The sequence below is a fragment of the Apteryx rowi genome, unplaced genomic scaffold (genome assembly GCF_003343035.1).
Source record: "Apteryx rowi isolate R43461 unplaced genomic scaffold, aptRow1 scaffold_311, whole genome shotgun sequence".
In the NCBI taxonomy this organism is placed as follows: domain Eukaryota; kingdom Metazoa; phylum Chordata; class Aves; order Apterygiformes; family Apterygidae; genus Apteryx; species Apteryx rowi.
In genome coordinates, this window is record NW_020449542.1 from 992,518 (window position 1) to 1,017,210 (window position 24,693).

General features: G+C 39.0%; 1 protein-coding gene across 2 annotated transcripts in view; it reads right to left on the bottom strand.

The window, feature by feature from the left end:
* Positions 1 to 663: 663 nt before the first annotated feature.
* The window catches only part of ZC3H12C (zinc finger CCCH-type containing 12C), a 44,558-nt gene continuing 20,528 nt past the window's right edge, over positions 664 to 24,693 (bottom strand). For both annotated transcript variants that reach the window (XM_026070493.1, XM_026070492.1), the window contains exons 3-6: positions 13,048 to 13,187; positions 9,862 to 10,096; positions 8,770 to 8,876; positions 664 to 8,010 (exon numbers count right to left, since the gene is read on the bottom strand). In XM_026070493.1, coding sequence (XP_025926278.1) covers positions 6,614 to 8,010; positions 8,770 to 8,876; positions 9,862 to 10,096; positions 13,048 to 13,187 — 1,879 coding nt within the window. In that variant the 3' untranslated portion in view covers positions 664 to 6,613. The remainder of the gene's footprint in view (positions 8,011 to 8,769; positions 8,877 to 9,861; positions 10,097 to 13,047; positions 13,188 to 24,693) is intronic.

Below are 24,693 nucleotides of genomic sequence, written 5' to 3' on the forward strand. Positions count from 1 at the left end.
AACTCTGTGAAATCTCCGATGGGAAGAAAGGAAGTACCAGACGGTAGGAGGAAACCTTCTGCTACAGGCTTTTTCATCACAATACTAGTTCCACCAGAACGTAACTGTCAAAAGATCTGCTTTATTTTGGTGTGAAATGAAAGAAACACTTGGAAATCTCAGCGTTTTTTCCCTAACAGAGTTCTTGCTGGGGGCTACCCCTCTCAGCCTGAGCCTGTTGGGTCTCTGCTCTAAGTCACTTCGATTCTTTTACATCTACACTTACTTGCACAAAGAAAAAAAATCTGGCCGCCATGAAGCTCCAGGTCCCTCCGCAGTGAAGGCGAGGACGGGCTGCAGCCTTTCCATGACCAGCGTAAGCCCAGGCAAACTGCACCCTTCAGAGTGCAGCAAAGCTATAGCCAGGAGAAAGGTACGAGACATGTGGGTCCCTGAAAAGATCCTGCAGTAATTTAATGCCAAATTACTGCATTAAAAGTGAACTGATAGTCTATAATAATTTCATACATTTGAAGCCCTTGGCTCCACTACTGCTGATAAAATATACTCAAAGTGAGTTTTGTCGTGCAGGTAAGAACACAAAGCTATCTATAAAATCACTGCTAACTTTTGTGCTGCTCTCAAGTTTTTTTTTTTTTTTTTATGAAACAAAAACAGCCCATCAATGAGGAAAATGAATCTTTATTTTTTTTCTCTAAAAGCAGAATCCATGTACATGGTTTTTTGTATGGTTTAAGAGGTGGTTTTAAGATGTGAATAGTCACATCGCAGAAATAATACAGAACAACCGGTGAAGGAATGAAGAGCAAGTTTGACAATTACTTTATCAAGTAGTCTAAACATGATTTTTAACTATTGTTTTTGCCAGAGTGGACTTCAGGACAATATTAAAATCTCACCTACTTAATACAATGTACAGAGCTAATGAAGGGAAAAAGAACTACAAAATACAATTATTGCTGCTGTTTCTGCATTTCTATTTCCTTGCATGAAGTTCTGTAATATGTTGGTAAAACATCTTTTATATATCAGTTTAGTTAAGAATGGCATTCAGATAAGTAAAAAATAACCAACCAGCCAACCTAACTTGTTAAATTAGACTTCATCTGAGACACAAACAAAAAAACATCGTCTTACAAAAGATGGCGGTTTTTGTCTCACAAGATGAAGGGTAGATTATCACACTTTTGAAACACTGAGCACCAATGTGCTTAAATTCCTAAATAGATATGGTTTGTACACTGTTTCCAAATGATCACAAATTGCAATCTGCGCCAAATGATTTGCCAGCACCAATGAAATACTACCCCTCTATGGAAGCAGACTGTTACCTGGTTGTGTTGCAAATATAGGCAGACTCAAGGCCCTGATTCCTCCAGCACTTACACACATGCCTACTTTTATTCATGTCTTCTCTAATTTCACTAAAATCAGCCAAAGCAAGTACTTGTGCTAAAGGCAGACATATGCATAAGCATTTGAGAGACTGGGCCCTCAAATGGCTATTTCTAAATCTGAGAGAGGAAAAACATGTCTCAAGACCGAAGTCCAAGATTCTCACAGGGCGCAGAGACTATTACAGTCATTTAAACTTGAGAGGTTAAAGGGTAGATAGAGTAACGAACAATTCAAACAAAAATTATGACAACCCTTTAAGAATTGAAAATGGAAGCTAGAAAATGATTTAAAGCATACTTACAACTATTAACAACACACTGTATTTGATAGTGCCTTTATAAATAGCTACTATAAATTTCACATATACCCATGTATTATCTTGTAATGCACTGCAAAGAAAACCCAACATACAGTAGTATAATTCACATGTGTACAGACATTTTATGTGTGATAGATGATTAGATCATCAGTTTCTGATGAAGTCTTAAGAGGTACATGAAATATATGAAATTATTCTCAAACATCTAAACATGAAGTCTGAATATACCCTGTGTTATCTAGCCAAAGGTTAGCTGGAACAATCATTTAACACAGATGATTTCAGGATTAGTTACATGTTTAGTCTAAACAATGTGCACGTATATTTTTATTTAATTCAAACAAATTCCTTAAACTACACTGTAGCTTCCAAACTTCTCTATAATCTACAAAGAATACAAAGTGCATGATTTGACATTTATAAAACCTTAGCCCTTTTATAAAAAACAAAACAAGGTAACAGGGTTTTGTTCTGTTTTAAGCTTTAATCTACTGTTTTTCATATTGATAGTTTTCATTTCTATACTAAATAAAAAATATAAATGGTACTCCACCACGCCCTAACRATGCAAGGAATAAATTAGCAAGTCACACTGTAAATCAAAATAAATAATTTCTAAATTATATTTATTAAAAATGGTCTCTTTAATTGCACAGTATTTTATTTTTCAGTAGCAATGCAAAGTCAGTTGGGTATCATTCTAAATGCTCTAGATAACATGAAAGCATTGTGTCTCATTTTTTCAAGCTTTACACATCAAAAATATCTTGGTCAAACCTTCAACTGATAAAACTGATGCATATTTTGGTAGTCTCTTACTGTGGCAAGATACTGTGGTATCTCTCATGCAAGGCATTTACTCCTCCATCTGTCACCTTGCTGGGGTAAAAGCCACCAGCTTTCCGTTTCAAGTGAGGTACTCTGGTTTACACTGACAGGTTTGATTTTTTATAGAAGTATTTACCATTGACTATTACTTTCACAGCAGAAAAACATCAACAACTCGACAACAGTCCACATACTCAAAGGCTGCAAAAGACCCCATCAAGGGCTTCTCCAGATTAACACTACTTCTCTTGGGAGTATTACACAAATATATCAGACTTTTGGCTCTCCCAAAACCTATTTTGCAGTGGAGGACTGAGTTACAATTCAGACATACCAAACAAAACAGGATATCTGAAAAGATATGATCTTACCTTAGACTATTTGCAGTAGTTGGCAAGTGGGTTCATGGTGTGTGTATATATATATAAGACAACGTAGTGATTAACACTGTCACAGCTTTGCTCTAAAATAAGAGCCAAGTTTAGTTCTGAGTAATTCCGTTCAAAAGAACGGAGCCATCAGGGGAAAAAGGTTGACTGGGCACATTTAGCTCATTAAAATAACTATTCATGGGACATATTTAAAAACTCTAAATATTGGCAACACACTGTTATACAAAACAGTGTGGGCAGATGCCTAATACAAATGTGCATTCAAAATACTGGATATCTACATACCATTACTCACGTAGCTAATAATAGCTTGGGATTGTATTTAAAAACACGGAGTTTCTGGTAAGTATCAAAACAATTCTCAAGTACCAAAGATGGGAAAGTGCTGCCCTCTTTTTAGCCATGGGGCAGGCCTAACTCTAAGGTACTTTATTTCTAACTGAAATTCTAGCACTCGATTAGAGTGAAGGCAAGATCAGTGAATTATCTTTTACTGTTTAGGAAAAACATGATGTTACAGTTCTGTTATTTGCATCAATGCAATTGCATAAAACAAATTAACATTTGACCAGTATTATCACTTTCATGTTCATTACTGGTGTCCCCTTTGTAGGCTGTTAAATATATAGACTGATCTCTTCATCCTGGAAGAGCTCACAAACAACTGCTCATTCTCTCTATCACTCACAACAACAACAAAGGAAATATCAAGGCCCATATTTTGTCCACAGTAAATTTTCTCTACCCAACATAAGATATTCTAAGGGGAACTAGCACATCATTGCACAACATTTAAAACCACCAAATAACTCCTGTTCTTATACTTTTAAAGCATTTTTAGTGCTCTAGTACAAAGCACAGAATTTAACATATTTTAAGAATTCTCTAGCAATCAACACACTTTCAGGGATTCAATACTGCATTAAACATACAGGGAGACAATCAATACTGATAACTCAGAACTGGGCACTTTGGCACACAGTCCCACGCGTCTCCTCTCACAGTTTTAACAACATGGCTAGGCCTGCTGATTGAATACTCTAAGCCAGACTGCTACATGTATATAGTAGGAGCATTCTGATGCTAATGTGATAGGGAAAAAGATAAAATGCCTCTATTACATACATATATTTCTGTTCAGGTTTAAAGGAATTCAACTTTTGGCAGAAGTAAATTCCTACATAAAAAATAAATGTAGAAACTCATCTTTTAAAAACACAAATATAATTGCATTATTAAAACAGCTGCATCTACACTATGGTGTAGTACTTAAGTGTAATTCAATCAAAAAAAGTCTTTGCATACAACTAAGATGAGATCCATTTACCATTCAAAACCTCAGTGTCACTGCTGTATCAGCCTCTACATTAAAACATGTTCTACAGATAGTGACCAACCAAATCAAGGGAAAACTATTGTCACAAGCGAACAGGTCCTCTCCCTAACCAGACAACGCAGGACAGATTATGCACAGCACCTCCTGTATTGTCACAGGGACAGATGAATGCAGATCCCACACCAACTCAACAGTAAAAGCTGTATAGAACCCTACTTCCTGAATTAGTTTGCTGAACATGGTTCAGATTATTGGATATGTCTATAAGCACAATGCTTTTTAGAAGCATTTACTGTATACCCAAATCCTACTCGTTGCAACACATGGTGTCACACAAGTAGTGAAAATGTCTTCCTATTCAAAGGTGCTTGGACATAATTTTCAGGCAGCATTTTACCTTTATTTTAGTGAGTTTACACTACAAAGATTTTAGAAGGAAGAAGATGCCAATTGTTTCTTTTTCTTTTTAGCATGTAAAATTGAGACAGACACCTAAATAAATAACTATTTTTAATTGCCTAACTCTTATTCTATGTCTGAAATCTATAATTTTTAAATAAGGGATAAAATGTTGCCCAAAAGACTAATTATAGTTATACATTTGTGTTTCCACTAGATCTACAAATCAAAATAGTTCTCAGTTTAAAAGATACAATTTGTATCAACAGTAAAAGGTACTTTCTGGTTCTTCAGGGCCTTACTTTAAATTCCAGCAAGTGTACCAAAATTATCAACAGTAACATTGTAAACTAGTGATTTTTAACACTGAACAACATTACAATGCATGGAAACCTAAAACTGTAGGCAACTGACTATGTCACATAAACACATCTGTCATCAATTGCAAAATCTATTTCTATTATATAAAAAAAGCTTACAAGGTGCTAGTAAAACCCATGACTTAAAACCAGAAATATCCCTTACTAGTACTAAAACAGACTGTTTTGTCTGTTTCTAAAACTACACTATTTGCATCAAGAATTAGGCCTACATGATACAACAGGCCAAAAACTAACTTCAGGAACATACACAGTATTTCTTCTCCCCCCAATCCCTTCCTCCCCTATCCCCAACCAAAACAGAAAGAAAAAAAGGTTTAAGTTATTATTTTCAGCTACAATATCATTACCATAGTGCAGTTAACAAATGTTGCATATCCTCAACACACACAACCTTTTCAGGCCAGCCTTGATAAATAGCAAGAAAATTGAACAGTATCTTAAATACAAAACTTGCATTGAGATAATTAAATTATTTAAAAACAGGTAAATATTTTATGAAAATCATATTTTATCCAGTATACTTGTGCAGCAATACAAAGAAAAAGACATAAAACAACTAAATGGAAGCCTAAGATTTCAGGCCCATTTCTACTGACCAGAAATACACACAGCTGGATAACAACATATGGGAATTGAAACAGGGTGGCCTGCTTTTAGGAAGTTCTGAGCATTTGCAGTTTCTATTAGGTTCAAAGAGAGCTGCAAATTCTCAGCACCTTTGAAAATCAGGCAATAAGGCTTTCATCTTATCCATAAATTAGTAAAAAAGATTTTTTTTTTCCTCTGATTGTATCTGATCTTACTAATCAACTGCATAACAAAACATGTAACTATTCAAACAAAACAAGCAATGAAAAGTGCCATACTATAAAATACTAATATATTGTTACCCATTTCACCATTAACTGGTAACTTAATTTGTTTAAAAAATAAAGTCAGTGCTGTAGTAAATCTTTGTTTTCTATAAATAGATGATTATAGCACAAAAAAGTCCATAAAACAAACAAACAAAAAACCATATTTATGTTGTTGTAAAAAGTTCAAAAACTTGGCTTGAAAATTGTCTGCCAGAAGTAGCAAAATCCTCTTTCTGCAGGTTGTTTTAATGCCACGCAGCCCAAGGACAAACATACAGCAAGTTAAGAAAAAAAAACAACAATAAACAAAAATCCCAACAACATGTTACAAGGATATAGAAAGTGCTGCATATAAACCCCTGATGCACCAAAGATTATAACCAGAGACCACAGATTTTTTATATATATATATATATTTATACATACATATATATATATATATAAAAATAAAAATTTAAACTGGAACATTCTCCAGCCACGAATATAGCCATTAAAATTTTTCAAACTAGAACATAAAATTCATCAGTTACTTCCAATGCATGGGGCTATACATACAGACTCCATGATACAGTATTTCACATAAATGGATTACTATATAACCTCCTTGCTGAGAAGGAGATCCCAAATGCTATTGTAGCAAACCTCCCTCAGCATTAGAGCTGAACTGAAAACTACTAGACACCACAAAGATGCATCATCTTTCAATAACCTAGCTGAGATTTTTCCACTAAAATGGCTGCAGCGAGCTGCTGAGCATCTGTCACGTGAGGGTTCTTCTTCATAACAATTCTCACAAGATCAGGGGGGAAGATGTTGCACAGGTTTATGTAAACCTTCTCCCTGGTGTCTTGATGCCTTGGAGGGTCTTGAGGGATTCCACAGTAAGGTACGCGCCAAGTCTGGTCCTGCTGTTCAGGTAAGCTTTGGAAGGCAAACTGCTCGTAACACGGCTGTGTGGGGTTACTAGGTAAAGAGTAGGTCTGACGATAGCCATATGCATCAATTCCGTAATTTGGCCTATCCCAACTTCCAAGCCCGTCTTGGCCAGAATAAGGCTTTCTATGTCTTAATGGAGAATTATCATATAAACGCGAATCTGAAACGCTGTCTATTCTTGTGGACACAAGCGCTCTCCCCAGATGCATGGTCTTTGAATGCGCTGGACTCTGAGATGTAGAGTAGTCATTTGGACAACTAGAACGAGCACCGACTGTTGGATGCTGTAGATGCACAGCCATGTACGGAATTGGAGGTTTGTGGTGATGCTTTGGTTCTTCATGACTATAACTTTGCACTCGTGTTAGAGGCTCATGGTAGCTTTGTAAGAAGGGCTGAGAGTTAAGGCGGCCATGGGGGTGCATATGTTGGCACTTCAAGTTCTCTTCCAGCTGTGGGTCAGGCGAACTCACATAAGAGCGATCGCTGTAGCCCACATAAGAATCACTACTACCACAGCTCACGCTCCCTTCACTACTGCAGTCAGAAGCTACAGAACTAATCCTGTAATCTGTGTCCAAGGAGAAGCGCCTTTCAGGACTACGTGGACCAGATATACTTAGATTTGAATATGCATTCAGCATAGAGTAATACCCTACGTCCACAGGAGACTCACATTTTGGATACTGGTCATAAGGCATTGGTGTTCCGTGATTTTTGGTTGCCATCATCACTGTAGGATACTGTCCCTGTGGTCTTTGATCCTGAGGTGGGAAGTGAACTCCAGATGGAAGGCCATTGACTAAAGGGGCAGTACTTTGGGGTTTTGCAGCAGAGGAACTTGGTATACTAACTAAAGAAGGTACAGACCTGGTTTCCAATTTGTTTTTGGTGGGAAGCTTTTCCTCCAAGTCTTGATAGACTTGAGTCCTTATACTAGGATCCGATTGCCTCTTTGGAGCAGCACGCTTCAGCTCAGAAGTGCCATCATTCTTAGTGCTACAGGGAACACTATTGCTTTTTACCAGTCCTCCTTCACTTGTAGTTTTGGCAGCTGTGCTTCTAGACATGGCACGAAGTTCATCAGCTACAGATCGCTGAGGTTGATTTCCTCTTTCTGGATGATAGTATTTGCATTTGTGTCCATAGGTACATTTCTTCCCTATTAATACAAACATAATGAGATAAAAACATAAATCAAAATCTTTTGATCATTACACAGTGGAAATGGCCTTCATTTAAAGTTTTACTGGTGATTTGAAAGATCTTGCAAATGTTTTTGTGTGTCATGGTATGAGATTTAAGATCTACTTTCTTGTACTATGGGAAAAAGAGGTGGTAATGTGCTGTAGTTAGTGCTCTAGACAGACAGACTGCTACTACCAGCCATGTTTTGAGCTGAACATGATGCTGTACAGCAACATATTTGCTGTATTGTGCTAAGGAGATATATAAGTGGGAAACTTAATGCAAAAGTCCCACAGAGTCATAAGACCAGCAGATATTCAGCTCAGTCAAGATGGTGGTGTGCCTGCTGGGATGCTCAGCAACTAAACTTTAGGCAGCTCAATCCATTTTCTGGAAGAAAACTTAGACATCTTATGGCCTAAGCAGGTTAGAGAAGGGCTTTCTGGACCCTGCAGAATTTAGGTGCTGTTTTGGATCTCCTCCTGCCAATCATTAATAAAAGCTTCTCCTTTAGTTCAACTGGCATGTAAAAACATGCTCCTTAACTAGCATATGAAAAAAATCATTTCAGTTTCCACAAACTCCAGTGCTCAGCATTTCGAATGTTCAGAAACTAAGACCATGATGTAAAACCTCTGTTTAAAAGTTTTTATTTTTGGTCATGTTAAAATAAAGCAGGAACTTGGTCCCCAGTCCCAGCAGTAGAGAAAACTGATGAGTTAAATCAAATTACCATACGGACATGGTTGCTTCTTATGTTCTGGTACAATAGGCTTCTTTCTAAGAAAATTGTCCAGACTTGGGCCATGGCGGCCAAGAGGATCATCAGGAGGCATAAATCTATAAAAAAGACAAAAAAGTGTTATGGAAATAAGCAGGGATTTTCCTAAACCTCATGCAAAGACCAGAACCTCATGATCGAGTCCCTGCACCATAACCTCATATACTGACATTTTTAACCCGGGTTATTTGAGATTTACGGTGGAATCAGAAGGTCATTTTGAAAACAGCTGCAGCTCTTGATGTCACTGTACTGCAGCTGTGCAAGACCGCATTTCTGTTGTAGGTACTGCCCACAGAGATGAGTCCCAGAAAAAGACTATGTGAGCACCCTGAGCCTGCTTCAGCCACCTTCATTCTAGCCCAGCTGGCTGCTCTGCAGCACAGCAGGGCTGCACACAACCTGTCCCTAAACCAGTGATGGGGCAGCAACACAGGCATCAACTTCTTAAACTGCCACAAATAAATTTGCAAAAATATGTTGTTTGTCTGTACCAAAGGCTCTTTCATCAATATTTAGGCACTCAAATACAAGTGCCTGTTTGGCAGAGTACTGATTCACTCCCACTACAAGAAGCTACTGGTAGTAACTGTAGTTATGCCAGGTATATGAAGATACCATACATAGATCTGAGCAGATGGTTGGAGTAGAGGCCTCCTGAGGGCCCTTTCAATCTGAGCTGTTCTATGATTTTACAGTTTAGGAGTCTAACCATAGGCACTCAAAAATACTGGCTTAGTATATCAAGAGAATAGGAATCCTATACCTTAGCATACATCAAATATACCAAACACTTTGACATACACCAAAAGACGAAAAATATCTAGAATAAAAAAAATATAAAGAGATCATTATGGAAAAGCTCTGGCAAAAAACAGCGTTCAAATGCTTTTAATCAGAACACCAAATCTACGATTGACTAATCCTTTTATTTTCCTAACATGTAGCTAATGACTTGGGTAGAAGCTAACAAATTCCTACAAGTCTTCAAATTGTTCCTTTCTCAGTTATTTTAGTGGCACATATAAAGACAGAATGACTTACTTGTCATTAACAAATGAATACATCAGCAAGCGTTCATCTATGAACTTCTTCCATTCTGGCTTTTCATTAGCTAGATCCCTGTAGTTATCATTAGAAACAATGATGCCATCTGACTCAAAAGCCAACTTCACTATAAATCGGTCATCGTAGCATACCACCCTTCTTCCTTGCACTCGACGGGATGGTGTGAACACAAGAATCTTCTCTTTTTCTAATTTACGCAAGATTTCTTGGTCTACAAGGATTAAGAATCAGAAGTTAAAAAAAAGAAAGAAGAATATGTTTGTTTGATCTCCAAACACATTAAATTTGAGGAAGAAAACCCAAGCATTTAGGAATAAATGCATCTGAAATAGTTATAGTCCAGCAGAAAGCATCGGATGCATGATATTTGAAGTTAACAGTCAGCAGTCAACTGGCAATACTTTCCAGAAAAAAAAGAACCCAACCCAAACAACAACTCTCCTCCCCACAAGCCCATAACCCCTCCATACCATTTCTAGAACAACACGGGGGACCTTGTTCACTTTGCTGTGTTTAAAACAAATACTACTTATCAAAATGCCCATGAAAACCTCCTCTGGTTGAGGAAGAAAAAAACCCCAACCTTTAATCTTATCAGATGCTTTAGTGAATAGGAGGGCTATCTCCAACTACTGTCAAGAGTTTCCCATAACTGAACTCCTTGCTAAAGACAGACCTCTTCCATCCCTGTGCAGTACCCACCAAGAGGAAGCTTCTGAAATAGTTCCAGTTGCTCATATTAATGGGGCTGCCTCATAAAAGTCCCTCCCCATCACGAGAGGGGTTGCCACTAGTGCACACAAGGCCTAGAAAACCTATATCCTGTAAAAACACTCAGGCTCTTCATAAACTTTAACAGCTTCCTCTAAAAAGACCTCTGATGCCATCTTGTAACCAAATTACAGAAAGAAATAGCAACAGCAACAGGTCTTTTGGTGACAGTAACAGTTCAGAATGTATTTTTCCTTGAAGGACATAAAATTTTATATAAAAACTGTACCAAGTCCAAACAGATTTCTCTTTAATTCTGCTAAATACATGTATTTAACATTTTGCATAATTCCTTCTTGTTCTACACTGCCCTTCAATCACCTAGCCAATAGCATTTTCTCTTTCTCTGTGTGAAATCTGGAGTTCCCAAGGAGCTTGGGAAGCTGAGCTCGGGCTACTAGTGAGGGCAATTTGAACTAAGATACTGGATGTAGCAGCAGCACACCAAGGACTGGGGCACATACCCCAGTCAATTCTGCTGGCCGTTGCTGTCCACAGAGCAGGCAAGTTATAAAATGAAAATAAATAAAAAACCAGGCAATATCTAAAACTGCAGAATATGTTTGCACAGTGAATACAACTCCTGGCTTTTAATAATGGTTTACATCTCAAGCAACTCAACTGTTTTGTAGCACAAGAAACTTGACAGGGAACATCTTCCATCTAGAAAAAAGACTCCAACGGGAAGAAATACTGCATTAATGTTACATGTGAGTAATATAATTGATATACATGTTTATCTGCTTACTAGAAAAAACACAAGTTTTGAAATCCAGCCATTTTGTATTCACTTTTCCCCCTTGTGGTAATAAGAGTTTGATGGAAGGTGATATTTTTCCCCACTAAGAACAAAATACTTGCCATGTTTAGATGAATGGCAGGTAACAATAAGAAAGATGCAGTTGTTCTTTAGTCTAAGAGGTTTTCCACAAATATTCAGTTTAGAATCATCCTTACATTAGTCATTTCAGACTTTTTCAAAATTCCAAATGGCCACATACTTCAAGTACATATCTTTGGAAATGGACTGTCAACACAACTTATCTCACAAGACTAGCAGCAATCAGGCTCCCTCCATCCTGATAAGACAACTGAAGAACCTTTATTTTACAGAGGATACAATAACTAAGCTTGGCTTTCCCCCTGTTTTCAAGGTCCATAACAACATATGGCAAACTCATTTTTCATTGCTAGAGAGCTTGTCAATGCTAAACTAAAATTCTAAAATTCTCAAAACTCCTTCCTGGTCTTGTAGCCCTGTTCATAGCTCTAGCTGATATTACAAGCCAATTCTGATTAGTCAAATCTTTATTACTTGGCTAATGCTCTCTCTCACACCTCAAACACTAGTAACAGTGAAACAACTTGAGCAAGACCACCTCTTATGATGGGCTAATACTTCTTCCTTCTTGGGTTACAGTTTTGTTTATTACCTTTGCAATAATCTATAGTAAAGATTTATCGGAGTAACTTCAAAGAAAGGCTCCAAACTGCCTGTTATGAGGCGACAACAACAGCTTTCCAAATATTTTCTTGCATTAACAAGGTACATTCTAGTAGCAATCAAGCAAATGAAATGAAGTATTGTAAAGATCTTTCCAGGTCTTTGGAAATGCATGTGAAGATCAAAACATGCTTCCATTTTCTTTTAGAAGGAGCAGCTACTATTCTCATAAACTTTTTTTCACCTTAATTAAAGGCAGCCATGTCTTCAAAAAACAAAACAAAACAACCCCCCAAAACCTTCTAAATTCCAGGGGGGTTTTTTTACTCCAGAATCCTCTTCTGCTTAAACTTTAAGGCAGCAGGGAGGATGACCCTCTAGCCTTCATAAAAAAAAAGCAAGAAATTTGATAAAGAAATAAATACCTCTACCTCATTATTTTTTTCCTGGATAAACATATTTCAAATAAAAATTTCAAAAGCTGTCTCACTTGTTAAAAGTAATGATCAAAAGGGGAACTTTTCCCTTTCTGTGAGGATAATTCCATTAATTCCAAGTATAAGGCACAGTGATTCACTGCAGGTGACCAGCAGACAGACAAGTCTGGGAAAATCTACTCACCACAAGAAAGATCAGTCAGTGAATCAAAAACTGAAACCTCTTCCCTGTCAATACACCATAGGTATAACAATTATTAAAAATGACAATTACATTCTTCAAGAAATAAGCAATAATGTTCAGGGAAAACTTAAGAGGCAAGCAGCAAAGCAGGTTTTGGGCAGGGCACTGTTTTGTCTTTTTCCTTCCTGAAGATTGCAATGGGACTAATACACCAAAGAAACTTTTTACTATAAAAATTTTCATTTCTAAGGATTTGTTCATTTGAACAGTACCACTTAGGCTGCACAAGGAACAAAACAAACCAGTGAAAGCAAAACCGAACTTACCTGTGATGAGAGCGTCAGGTCTCGACTGTTCTTTCCTCCATGCTGGCACAAACACTGTAACATCCTTGTGTCCTCTTTCCAAAAACCAGTCTACTGCCAATTTTATTCCTCGACAAGAAAACACTTCTTTGTTCCCATGGCTGAAACACACATTAAAATTCCTAATTATATGGCTTTGATTTCATACAACCGTAAATGGAATGTAGCATAACACATATCTACCCATTTGAACCTTGCCCAGACATAGCTATCCCTTGCAAAATGGTAGAGGCCAAAGAGAGAGAAAGCAAGAAGGAATACTGAATCTGCCCAAGCCTGCAATATGTGTACATAGATTCTACAAATAAGGCAAATATAAGCAGAGAGAGTTAAAAATTCTCAAACATATTATATATAACAGGCACCACAGAAACTTGATGAGGCAAAACAGTAGGGCTGGAATACTGACGTGAAAGAGTGCAATTTATTTAGGAAAAGCTGGTAGATACACTGAACGCTTGTGGGCAAAGGCAGTTGGGGAAAAGAGAGCAGAGTCTTTGCAGTGGGAATCTTCCAGATCCCATCTAAACAGAGGAGGAAATAGATGAGAGCGACTCCAAGCCAAAAGGGGTGGCAAGCGTTCTGCAAGACAGATTAGACAAACTGGAGAGACTGTCCAAAATCAACAAGACCAAATCAAGCTTTTGCAAAGTACTGCACTTAAGAAAGAGAACTTAAACGCACACGTAAAAAAAAATGTGGAGAGACAGAAGTTCAGCAGAATATGATCAGACACAAGCAAAACAAAGATGCACATCTGTTGTGCAATAACTGTCTGAGGTAAGATGAGAGATGCAATTATTTCATTTTCCAAAGGCAGATGAGTCCTCAGCTGACTTCTTCATCCAATTCTGGGCACCACATATTATGAAAGACACAGATAAACTGGAAAGAATCCAAAAGAAAGCAAAACAAGATCTATGGGAAAGGTTGCGGGAAGTGCATCTAGTTAATCTGGGGGGGAAAAAAAAAGAAAGCAGGCTGTGGAGGAACAAAACAGTCTTCAATACATAGGATGTCATTAAAACAGAGAACAGTGATCAATGACTGATCAGTTCCACTGCATAAGAGCAGAGAGGTCAGCCTAACCTGCAGGAGGAAGAGTTAAGCAGTATATTAGAAAAGGCTTTCTAACTGATGAATGGGACAACCAGCCTAGGGATGTTTGGCAGTCTCCTCATGGACGCTTTGAAGAATGAGTCCAACGGCTCTGCAGGGGATGGGCCACATCCTGTCCCAAGCACATGGGGAGAACAGAAATTTCTTCTGTGGTCTCTCCCAGCCCTGCAGCTCTGTGTAGCAGAAAAAGCACACTGGCACAACAGGGGCCCATTACTTTTCACTTGACTTGCTTGTCAGGTATAGCATGCATACTGCATAATCTGCTTTCCAGAAAGGTAAGAAACACTTCTTGGATCAAGCAGTGATTTGTAAAAGGGACAATATGATGAGGACTAGACACATTGATCCTAAAAGTTCCTCCTACTTGCATGTTTCTAGGTGAATAAAAACAGTAGCAAGTTATTTTAAAACTTTTTTTTTCAGTAGGACCATTGTAAAATACCTGTTATTTCCAGCTTTCTAAAATACAGCATTGCCTATACATTCCTTGATACCTTGAGGGAGCTTGTGTAATTGTGAAATGGATGAAGTGCCACAATAATAGTGAGAAAAAAATTAAAAATAATATTCAGATTGCAGAAGCCTTCAACGAATACGGCATACACATACGTGATTTAAATAGATAACTATACTACATCCTCTTCTAAAGATGCTGGAGACAGGATCTGGAGACATAATCACATACTAAGATGCTGCAATTCTTACAGACTGCAATAATCAAAGTTTGTGAATTTTAGCTGGCGCAGGGCACTCTAAAGATAGTTTAAGCCTCTCTCTGTGCCTTTAGGATTATACTAGGAAGCTTATCAGAAGCAAGAGGTGCAAGTATCTTAATATCCTATTTAGCTTTGAGTATAGCCCTCTGCAATAATACATTCCCTGTTTTATACAGTAATATGTAATACACTATTACAGTGTAATAACATTGTAGTAATAATAAAACACAGCAACACTTTTTTCTAGGTATGGTTTTATATTATACATTTATTCTTGGGTTTGTTTGGCTGAAAGAGCAGTAACTTTGTATATTTCATGATTTCCCAGGAACAGGAAACCCAGCTACGCATGAACAGACATCTGAAATGCGCACACACACATACACAGACGAAAAAGGGCCACCAGCCTCTCCAGCCACGGCAGGTTGCAGAGAGGTGTCATCGGACAACACAAACACAGGACACAGGTGCACTCAGGATGCAGGCCGAACATGACATTTTTATTTCAGCTGAGCAATCTGAGGTTTCCTCTCTATGTGCTTCAGCCTCCCTTGCTATAAGGCCTCCTTTGCAAAGCCTGATACAGTAAGTTACTGTTAATGCTATAAGCAAGTCATGTGCAATAAACATATTGTAATACCTTTTAAAACAGTTGAGAAGAGGTTGCTCCAGCTACTAGTCAAATTCCAGTGAAAGAGTGATTGCTCTACTGTTATTACTCTAAACAATCTCCATGGTTTCAAAGGGATAAAAACACTTTTCACTCCCTACAGTGAACATGGTTTTTGTTATACAGCATTTTAGAAACAGAATGTTTCCTCCTGTAAATCTGAGAAGTCATTTCTGGAATGAAATCCTGGCCTCATGGAAAGAAATGGAAATTCCTTCCTATTGCTTTCCATCGGATCGAAATTCTAGGCATACTTTTAAAGCCAGAGGGATGATCAGGCAATTCGGTTCCCTGGTTTCTCTCTCACCTAATACAGACCATTAAAATCTTTTCATCTAGAATATAAATGCGAAATATATTTAATCTCTACATGTGGGTGTGTATAACAGAAATGGGAAATATATTACAATGCATACTAACTTTTCTGCACTGCTGAGCAAGGAGATTTATAGCTCACATAAGTCATCACATTTTTTCAGACACATGCCTAAGCTGGTATCCGAGTTGATAAAAATTCCAAAGAAATTTAAATGACCAGTGAGAAAGTCTGTGAAGATGACATGTGATTAAAATTTGCCCTTTTCTTCTGTATTGTTGCTATGTAGATTTGATGCTTTCTTTTTTGCAGTCTTTCTGCTTCATCAGCTTTATGATACATCATATGATGAAAAGATTGAAATCACGCTTCTTCCTCTGACTTGTTTTTCCTTCTGATGAGGTGTAAAGAAGAGAAGAAATATTTGTACTTCTTTGTCAAGAAAGATATTTTTAAATATCTCTTCCCAAATATTAGAAGTATATGAAAGCTGAGAGCATTCAAGATGACAGGCAGTAACACTGGTTGAGACATTGGAGTATTCTGCTTTGGTTCTGCTTGCCGACTATATTTAATCTACCACTGTGATTGGAAAGATAGATCAAGAAAACTCCTTAAGAAATATCTAGTTCACTTTCATATCATGCACAAATGGTTCTTTTTTACCACCATTTTTATATTTGGCCCATTGATAGCTGTGGTTTTATTTTTAAATGAGAAAAGTAGTAGTACAACACTGAACACTTCCTGAGCAAAATCAGTGAAGCATTTCTAGGCTAGCAGAGTTAGTAGAAGTGTGGTAAAACATCTGATGAAAACATTTTCATTTTCTCTGTTACCTTCCTAGCCCCGAGACTAGATTTTCAAGTGACTAAGTTGTTGAAGAGAGTTGTAGTATGCTTCCAAAATGCTGACTATTTACAATACTTGCAGGATTTCAGGAGTGCTCTTCTCCAATATTCAGACCACCATGGAGTTACCAAATTTTGAAAACTACAGAATACTTATACACTTATTTTATAATGGCAAGAGACATTAGAGCCAAGGTCTAAAATAAGCTCTGTTGCAATACATATGCAGGTTTTTATCCAACGGAAATGTGTTACATATCAAGACACTTCACAGGTAAAAGTGTATTAATTAAAACTAAGAACAACAAAATTAAAACAGGTATCAGTCTAATGATAAATTTAGAGAACTGCCAAACTATTTTCTTCCATCCTGTCAGGGAAGGAAAACAGTGTTCGGTTCATAATATAGAAATATAAGAATTTCCATCCTGGATCAGATTGGTGACTCATTAGCCTGGCTTTTTTTTTTTTTTTTTTTTAAATTAAAAGTTCCTCTAATTTCCTAACCACAGTAATAATTTGTACCAAAGCATTTCTCAGTAACCCGGGCCTTCTGTCAGTCTTGCATTTGTTCCTTATATACATGTTTTGGTGGAAATGTGAAGTGGATACAAAGAGAAGTTATACTCAAAGCTGCCAGTAACAAGCTCCTATCCACATGATCATTACTTGTTGGAAAAATATTTTTATCTATTCCTTAAAGTGACTTCTCAAAACAATTTAAGAACCAAATCAGACTACAAAGAAAACGCTGCATTAGACTGCTGGTGTCACTGGAAGATGAACGTCTGAAACGAGGTTGTAGCACCCATCAAGTTCAGCGCCACAGTTTGAGAAGTGGCTAATGCAGTTAAACTGTTAAATGGAAACAACATTTGGCATAGATGTGACAAATCAAATCATCCTTCAGTTGCCACTGCATAGAGTGACCTACAGATGTGGCAAAACTTCTACACAGACAGGGTATCTGAGAACCTCTCACTACCACCAAATGACATGCCTCATGGCTTGCACATGGGGACAAGACTCCGTGGCCTAAACAGAGATGTCTAATGTTGGTTTAGGCACCTTTGGGTATCTCGTACATCCTCCAGCTGCTACTCCTCAATGGCATGGGGGTCTGGGCCTGTGTCCCATCTGCCAAGCCAAGGCGCAAGTTTCAGATATATCTAAAACATGCAGCTGCAGGGAAGGCTGGGAACAAAGGCTATCAGTACAGTGTGAAATGTCTTTCTGAAGTGGGAGCACATTTAGCTAAAAACAATAACCCAAACCAACATCTTCCTCTTCCAAATAAAAACTACATATGCAATGGTTATTTCAGGTTGCCTTTTCTTTGTGCAATGAAGCACCATCAAGCACCATTTAAATATACAAGCCAAAATTTTCCAAAAGGGGAGATTAAAGTTCATTACCTACATGCCTTTGGAATCCTAAGGGTGAGGTTTTCAGTAAAATCTAATTATTCAAAACAAAATTCATTGATTTTAAGCTGCAAGCTCAGATGGCATGTTTTCTATATATAAATTCAGATGACATGGGTTGCCTATATAATTCTGAAGGTGGTTGTCTGAAAAAAAATTTTTTTCTAAATACAAGTACGACACATCTGGTTATTTGCTTATCAATGCTGTCTTCATGTTGCTCTCATGGAAAGCACAGCAACAAGGAACTGGACTTTTTTTTGTTTAGATGTAGCTTTTCAGCAAGAAATTTCTCAACAGCAGTACATTTATGTAAAATCTGAAATTCATTCTTTTTCCTGTTAGTGAAGAAAGTTTAAAGACACCCGTGGCAACCACTAAAAACTACAAATGAAAGACAGAAGCACATAAATAAAATAAATTTTCCAGCTGTCTTTGCAACTAACTGCTCTGTTCCTTATTCCTTGCTTTTTGGTGGCAAAAGCCTGTTTTTGATTCCAGCAAAAGTAGTATCACGACCATCTCATAACTAATTTTAGGCAATTTTCAGAGTACCAACCTTGCCTTTGAAAAGGACAAGCAAAGGAAAAGGAGTGTCAGATATGCTGCACAGCTTCTCTCTTGCCTTGCTGCTTCTTCTGTCTTAGGGGGGAAAAAAAAAAAAAAAAACACAGAAAGCAGGTGTTTCTTCTCTTATAATCTGTTAGACTTGGAGAAAAATGACCTTCTCCTCTCTACTCCAGATTGCTGAGGTTCAGCTGAGGAACCTCGGTATCTGTGAAGAGCAGGTCCAAGGCTACGCTGGAGAACAAAGCGACAGAGTGGTGACGATCTGCTGTTGTTGCATAGGCAAAATTTGCTTCTTTTGCCTACCTCAGTTACATAAAGGCAGGATTTAAGGTAGCTTGAACTTCAGCAAAGAGGGACCCAGAATTACTGTCGACTGAAATGTGTTCATTATCCCTGTAGTATATATACTGTGAAGTTTATGCTAAATAAGGTGTTGAGTGCTCTTTTTTTTTTTAAAGTGTTAATGGACAAATACTTCTCTTGCTCACATGGACTAAGGTTCTAAATTAAAATCTTAAATTACAATACCATCTACATGCAAAAAAACCATATTATGTAGCAGTGTTAAAACTGCACAGTTCTCTGGAACATGCATCATTGCTCAAGTAGGGTACAATTGAATCCTAGGTTCCTAACATTTAGTCCCACTTCCGTCTCAGTTGGGGGTAAATGTATACCAAGTGCTCTACAGCTGCTCTAGGGGGTTACACAATGTTCTGTTCAGCTCTAATTTATATAGTTTATATGTTTATATAGTTTATATGTTTAAAAACCAGTCTTGCCTCTAAGAATATTCTAACAAAAGATTTTGTGTGTTAGGCTTAAACACAGTCAATTTTCCTGTTCTGTGAAAGGATTAAGTCAACAATATGAAAATTAGAACAATGAAAAAACAAGAACAGATTGAAGCATCCAACAGAAACTAAATGGCAATTCTCTAACTCATGGGCCGCAAAAGCCACCTTTCTGCTGTTCAGCTGAAAGAGGAGGTTTGTTTTGTTCTTTTACACTTTAACTAGGTCATATTATCTAGCCAATATTGGAGCATTAAAACTTGAAATACCCAAGATGCATTTGATTAACAGCTTTCAGTTTAAGGGACCAATAACAAGCAATGCCATCTCAAAGTATAATGAAGGTTTTCCAAGCATTACTGAAAGACCACTAGAGTAATCAAGATTATCGTTATTATTATTTTTACTATAGCTTGCCAAAGAAGCTTTTCTAGAACAGGATTAGTCACCAGACAGCATACAGGCTGGATCCGGCTGGCCAAAACAAGTTATTCTAGCCCAAGCTGTGCTCTGTGCTGCCCTTTATCCTCCAGGAATTCACAAATCTGCCCACTGTCACTTGACTGGATGCAACCAGTTACACAAAGATGCACATCTAGTCATGTATTCAGACAAATCCTTCCTTCCTTCCTTGTGTCAGAACTAGCTGTTCTCCCAACCACATAGGTGGCTGGTTTCATCAGCAAGTCTAATGGCAAACAATGCTTTTTGAATTTTTTTTCTCCTGGATTGCGAAGCTGAATCAACTCATTTTGCAGCTGCTCAGTCACTAGATGAGATGCAGATGGGGCAGTACCCCTGATAGTCAGGTAGAGGGGAGGCTGAGAGCAAGACTGTCACTCTGTGCCAGTCTTTAGATGGTTTATGAAACCACGTTCTTGCTCAGTGGACATACACTTAGTCATGCAGTAGGGAGACATGGCAGCCCACAGTGTTTGATACTTCCAAAACAGAACAAGTGTCTCACACCACTTGTATTATTGGATATCACTCACCTCAAACTTCTTCAGAACACCATTTTCCCCTGCATACATCAAATAAACCCCTTAATGGGAAATTACTAGTTCCTCTTTAAAATAATTGTAATAGTAAATGGTGTCATCAAGAATGTGTCTTATTGCCTGCAGCTATGATAACATGGGAGTAAGAACACAGACTGCAGTCTGCCTATCTCCGAGCACATGGGAGAAACTTCTCAACAACGTCTCCCAAAGGACTAGTTACAATTTTGCTGAAAGCACAGGCACCATTTCCCATTAGCTAGCTATTCAAGTGAGCTAATCGAAAATACCTTGGAAAAGGAAATTAAGGAATAGATTTGCCAGTTTGTAGGTGTTAGGTACTCATAATAGCACCCTGGACATTTAGATACAGAAATTTGAGCAAGATTATACAGAAATTCACCTGCAGTTCAGACATTCTACACTGTTTTGAACACTGTTCTTTTTACATGTAAAAGCTGAACTACTCCCTTTTAATGTTTAAAGTGTCTATTTACTATTACCTAATTTCCTGAGGAGGAAAGGATGGATCCTGCAGGTCAACAACTGGTTGGGCAGCTGGTGTCAACAACAAGGGTTCAGTTTTTACAGCCATGGGACACCCTTTGAGGGATCAAGGACTGCTACGAAGGGACAGAATCCACTTGACCAAGTAGAGCAAAAATATCTTTGCCAACAGTCTGGTCAAAAGTGGAGCAAAAGCATCTTTGCCAAAAGGCTCATCAACCTGGGGAGAAGAGCTTTAAACTGGGAGTGACAGGGGAAGGAGATGATGACCCAAACAAGCAAGGAAGTAGTAGACCAGGATGGTAAGCAAAGGGTGCAGTGTGACATGGAGAGGAGAGACCTCTTAACGAACCAAGACAGGGCTGAAGGTGACCCATCTCAAGCCTATGCACATAAATAAGAAAGTGCTGAGAGGACAGCATGATGGAGGAAGCTCTTTTACCTTTACAGGGAAATTGGCATGACTGGGTGCCTCTCTGAAGCGCCTGTACACTAACACATGCAGCATGGGGAACAAACAGGAGGAACTGGAGGTCTGCATGCAGTTGCAGGGCTATGATCTCATTGGGACTGCAGAAAGATGGTGGGATACCTCACATGACTGAACTACTGCAATGGAAGGATACAGACTCTTTAAGAAGGACAGGCCAGGAAGGCATGGAGGGGCGAGTTGCCCTTTATGTGACAGAGTAGTGGGAATGCATGGTGCTCTGCCTAGGGACAGGTGATGAGCCAGCCGAGAGCTTGTGGGTCAGGATTAGAGGGCAGATCAACATGGGCAGCATTGTGGTGGGTGCTTGCTACAGACCACCTGATCAGGAAGAATTAGGTGAGGCCTTCTTCAGACAAACGGAAGAAACCTCACTCACAGGCCTTGGTCCTCATGGGGGATTTTAACCACTCCAATATCTGCTGGAGGGACAACACAGCAAGACACAAGCAATTGAGGAAGTTTCTGGAGTCCATTGATAACAACTTCCTGACACAGGTGATCAAGGCGCTGATGAGGAGAGGTGTTTTGCTGGACCTCATATTTACAAAGAAGGAAGAACTGGTTGGTGATGTGAAGGTTGGAGGCAGCCTTGGCTGCAGTGACCATGAGTCAATAGATCCTGAGAGGAACAAGCAAGGCAAGCAGGATCACAACCCTGCAATTCAGGAGAGCAGACTTTCACCTGTTCGGGGATCTGCTTGGAAGAATCCCATGGGATAGAGTCCTGGAGAGAAGAGGGTTTCAGGAGAGCTGGTTGACTTTCAAGGATCACCTCCTCCAAGCTTAAGACTGGTCCATTCCAATGCACAGGAAGTCAAACAAAGGTGGCAGGAGACCTGCATAGATGATGAAGCAGTTCCTGACTAAACTCAAACATAAAAAGGAAGTGTGCAAGAGGTGGAAGCAGGAACAGGTGACCCAGGAGGAATACAGAGAGGCACTGTCCAAGCGCGCAGGTTTGGTGTTAGAAAAAACAAAACTCTCTTGGAGTTGAATCAGGGGAGGAAGATGAAAGGCACCAAGAAGGGCTTCTACAAGTACATCAGCTGTGAAAGGAAGACTAGGGAAAATGTGAGCCTGCTGCTGAATGGGGCAGGGGACCTTGTGACAAAGGACATAGAAAAGGCCAAGGTACTCAGTGCCTTCTTCTCCTTGGTCTTTACAGGTAAGGTCTGCCTTCAGAAATCCCAGACCCCTGAGACCCATGGGAAACTCTGGAACAAGGAAGACTTCTCCTTGGTGGAAAAGGATCAGGTTAGGGAACAAATAAACCAACTGGACATCCACAAGTCCGTGGGGCTGCACCTACAAATGCTGTCATTGCAAAGCCACTCTCATTAAACTCTGAAAGGTTATGGTGATTGGGCAGGGGGTTTCCTGAGGACTGGAAGAAAGCAAACGTCTCTTATCTTCAAGAAGGGCAAGAAGGAAGATCCAGGGAACTACAGGCCAGTCAGCCTCACCTCAATCCTTAGGAGGGTGAAAAAGCAAATCCTTCTGAAAACAATTTCCAAACATATGAAGGATAAAAAGGTGATTGATGGCTTTCTATGATGATACGACTGGCTCAGTGGATGAGGAGAGCAGTGGATGTTGTTTGCTTTAATAAAGCTTCTGACGCCATCTCCCATAACATGCTCATTGACAAACTGATGAAGTACGAGCTAGATAAGTGGACAGTGAGGTGGACTGAAAACTGGCTGAACTGCAGGGCTCAAAGGGTTGTGATGTGCTGTATGAAGTTCAGCTGGAGGCCAGTCAATAGTGGTGTGCCCTGGGAGTTGATACTGGGGCCAATATTGTTTCGCATCTTCATCAGTGACCTTGATATTGGGGAAGAGAGCACCCTCAGCAAGTTTACAGAGGACACAAAATTAGGAGGATGGGCAGATACACCACATGATGGTGCTGCCATTCAGAGGGACCTCAACAGGCTGGAGAAATTGTCCAGCAGCAACCTCATAAAGCTCAACAAAGTGAAATGCCAAGTCCTGCACCTGGGACGGAATAACCCCATGTACCAATAAACCCTGGGGCTGACAGGCTGGAAAGCAGCTTGCAGAAAAGGACCTGGGAGTCCTGGTGGACAGCAACTGACATGAGCCAGCAAAGCACCTCTGTGGCACAGAAAGCCAATGGCATCCTGTTGCCAGCAGGTCAAGGGAGGTGATCCTTTCCATCTACTCAGCACTGGTGAGGCCACATCTGGAGTGCTGTGCCCAGTGCTGGGCTCCCCAGCAAAACAGAGATAAGGATTTACTGGAGCGAGTCCAGTGAAAAGCCACAAAGATGATTAAGGGACCGGAGCATCTGACATATGAGGAGAGGCTGAGAGATCTGGGATTGTTTATGCTGGAGAAGAGAAGGCTCAAAGGATCTTGTTAATGTGTATAAATACCTGATGGGAGGATGTAAAGAAGACAGAGCCAGACTCTTCTCAGTGGTGCCCAGTGAACAGACAAGAGACAATGGGCACCAACTTTAATACAGGAAATTTCATTTGAACATAAGAAAAGATATATTTTTTTTGTTTTTTAATGGTGAGGGCAGTCAAATACTGGAATAGGTTGCCCAGAGAGGTTGAGGAGTCTCTATCCTTGGGATATTCAAATGCTGACTGGACATGGCCCTGAGGGACCTGCTCTAGCTGACCCTGTTCTGAGCATGGGGGTTGGACTAGATGATCTCGAGAGGTTCCTTCCAATCTCAATGATTTTGTCATTAAAAGTTGGTGGAAACCAACTGCAGACCTGTTGATTTGATTCTTGGACACAGAAGATTAAATCAATTAACAGAATTGTTTTAAGGCCCTGTGGAATACAGCATGCATTCATATTTGGCTCATTTTGTAAAGGCGGACAAGAAAATAATTAAGCATAGGAAGATGCATATCCTAAATATTTATCGTGGTAGTAACTGAGTAAACATTAAGGAAAGGTGGCTGATCCTGAGCTACTTCTGGAATATGTTTGTTGCAGCTCACAGGGAAAGTCACACTTAAGTCCACCCATCAAGTCTGAGTTGTGCTAATTAATAACACCCCCCAAGGCATTTCACAGCAGCTGAGAGCCATCACAGAACGATGAAGCTACAAACCACTAAGAAATGACAGACCAAAAGATAGCAAAATTATAATGATAAGT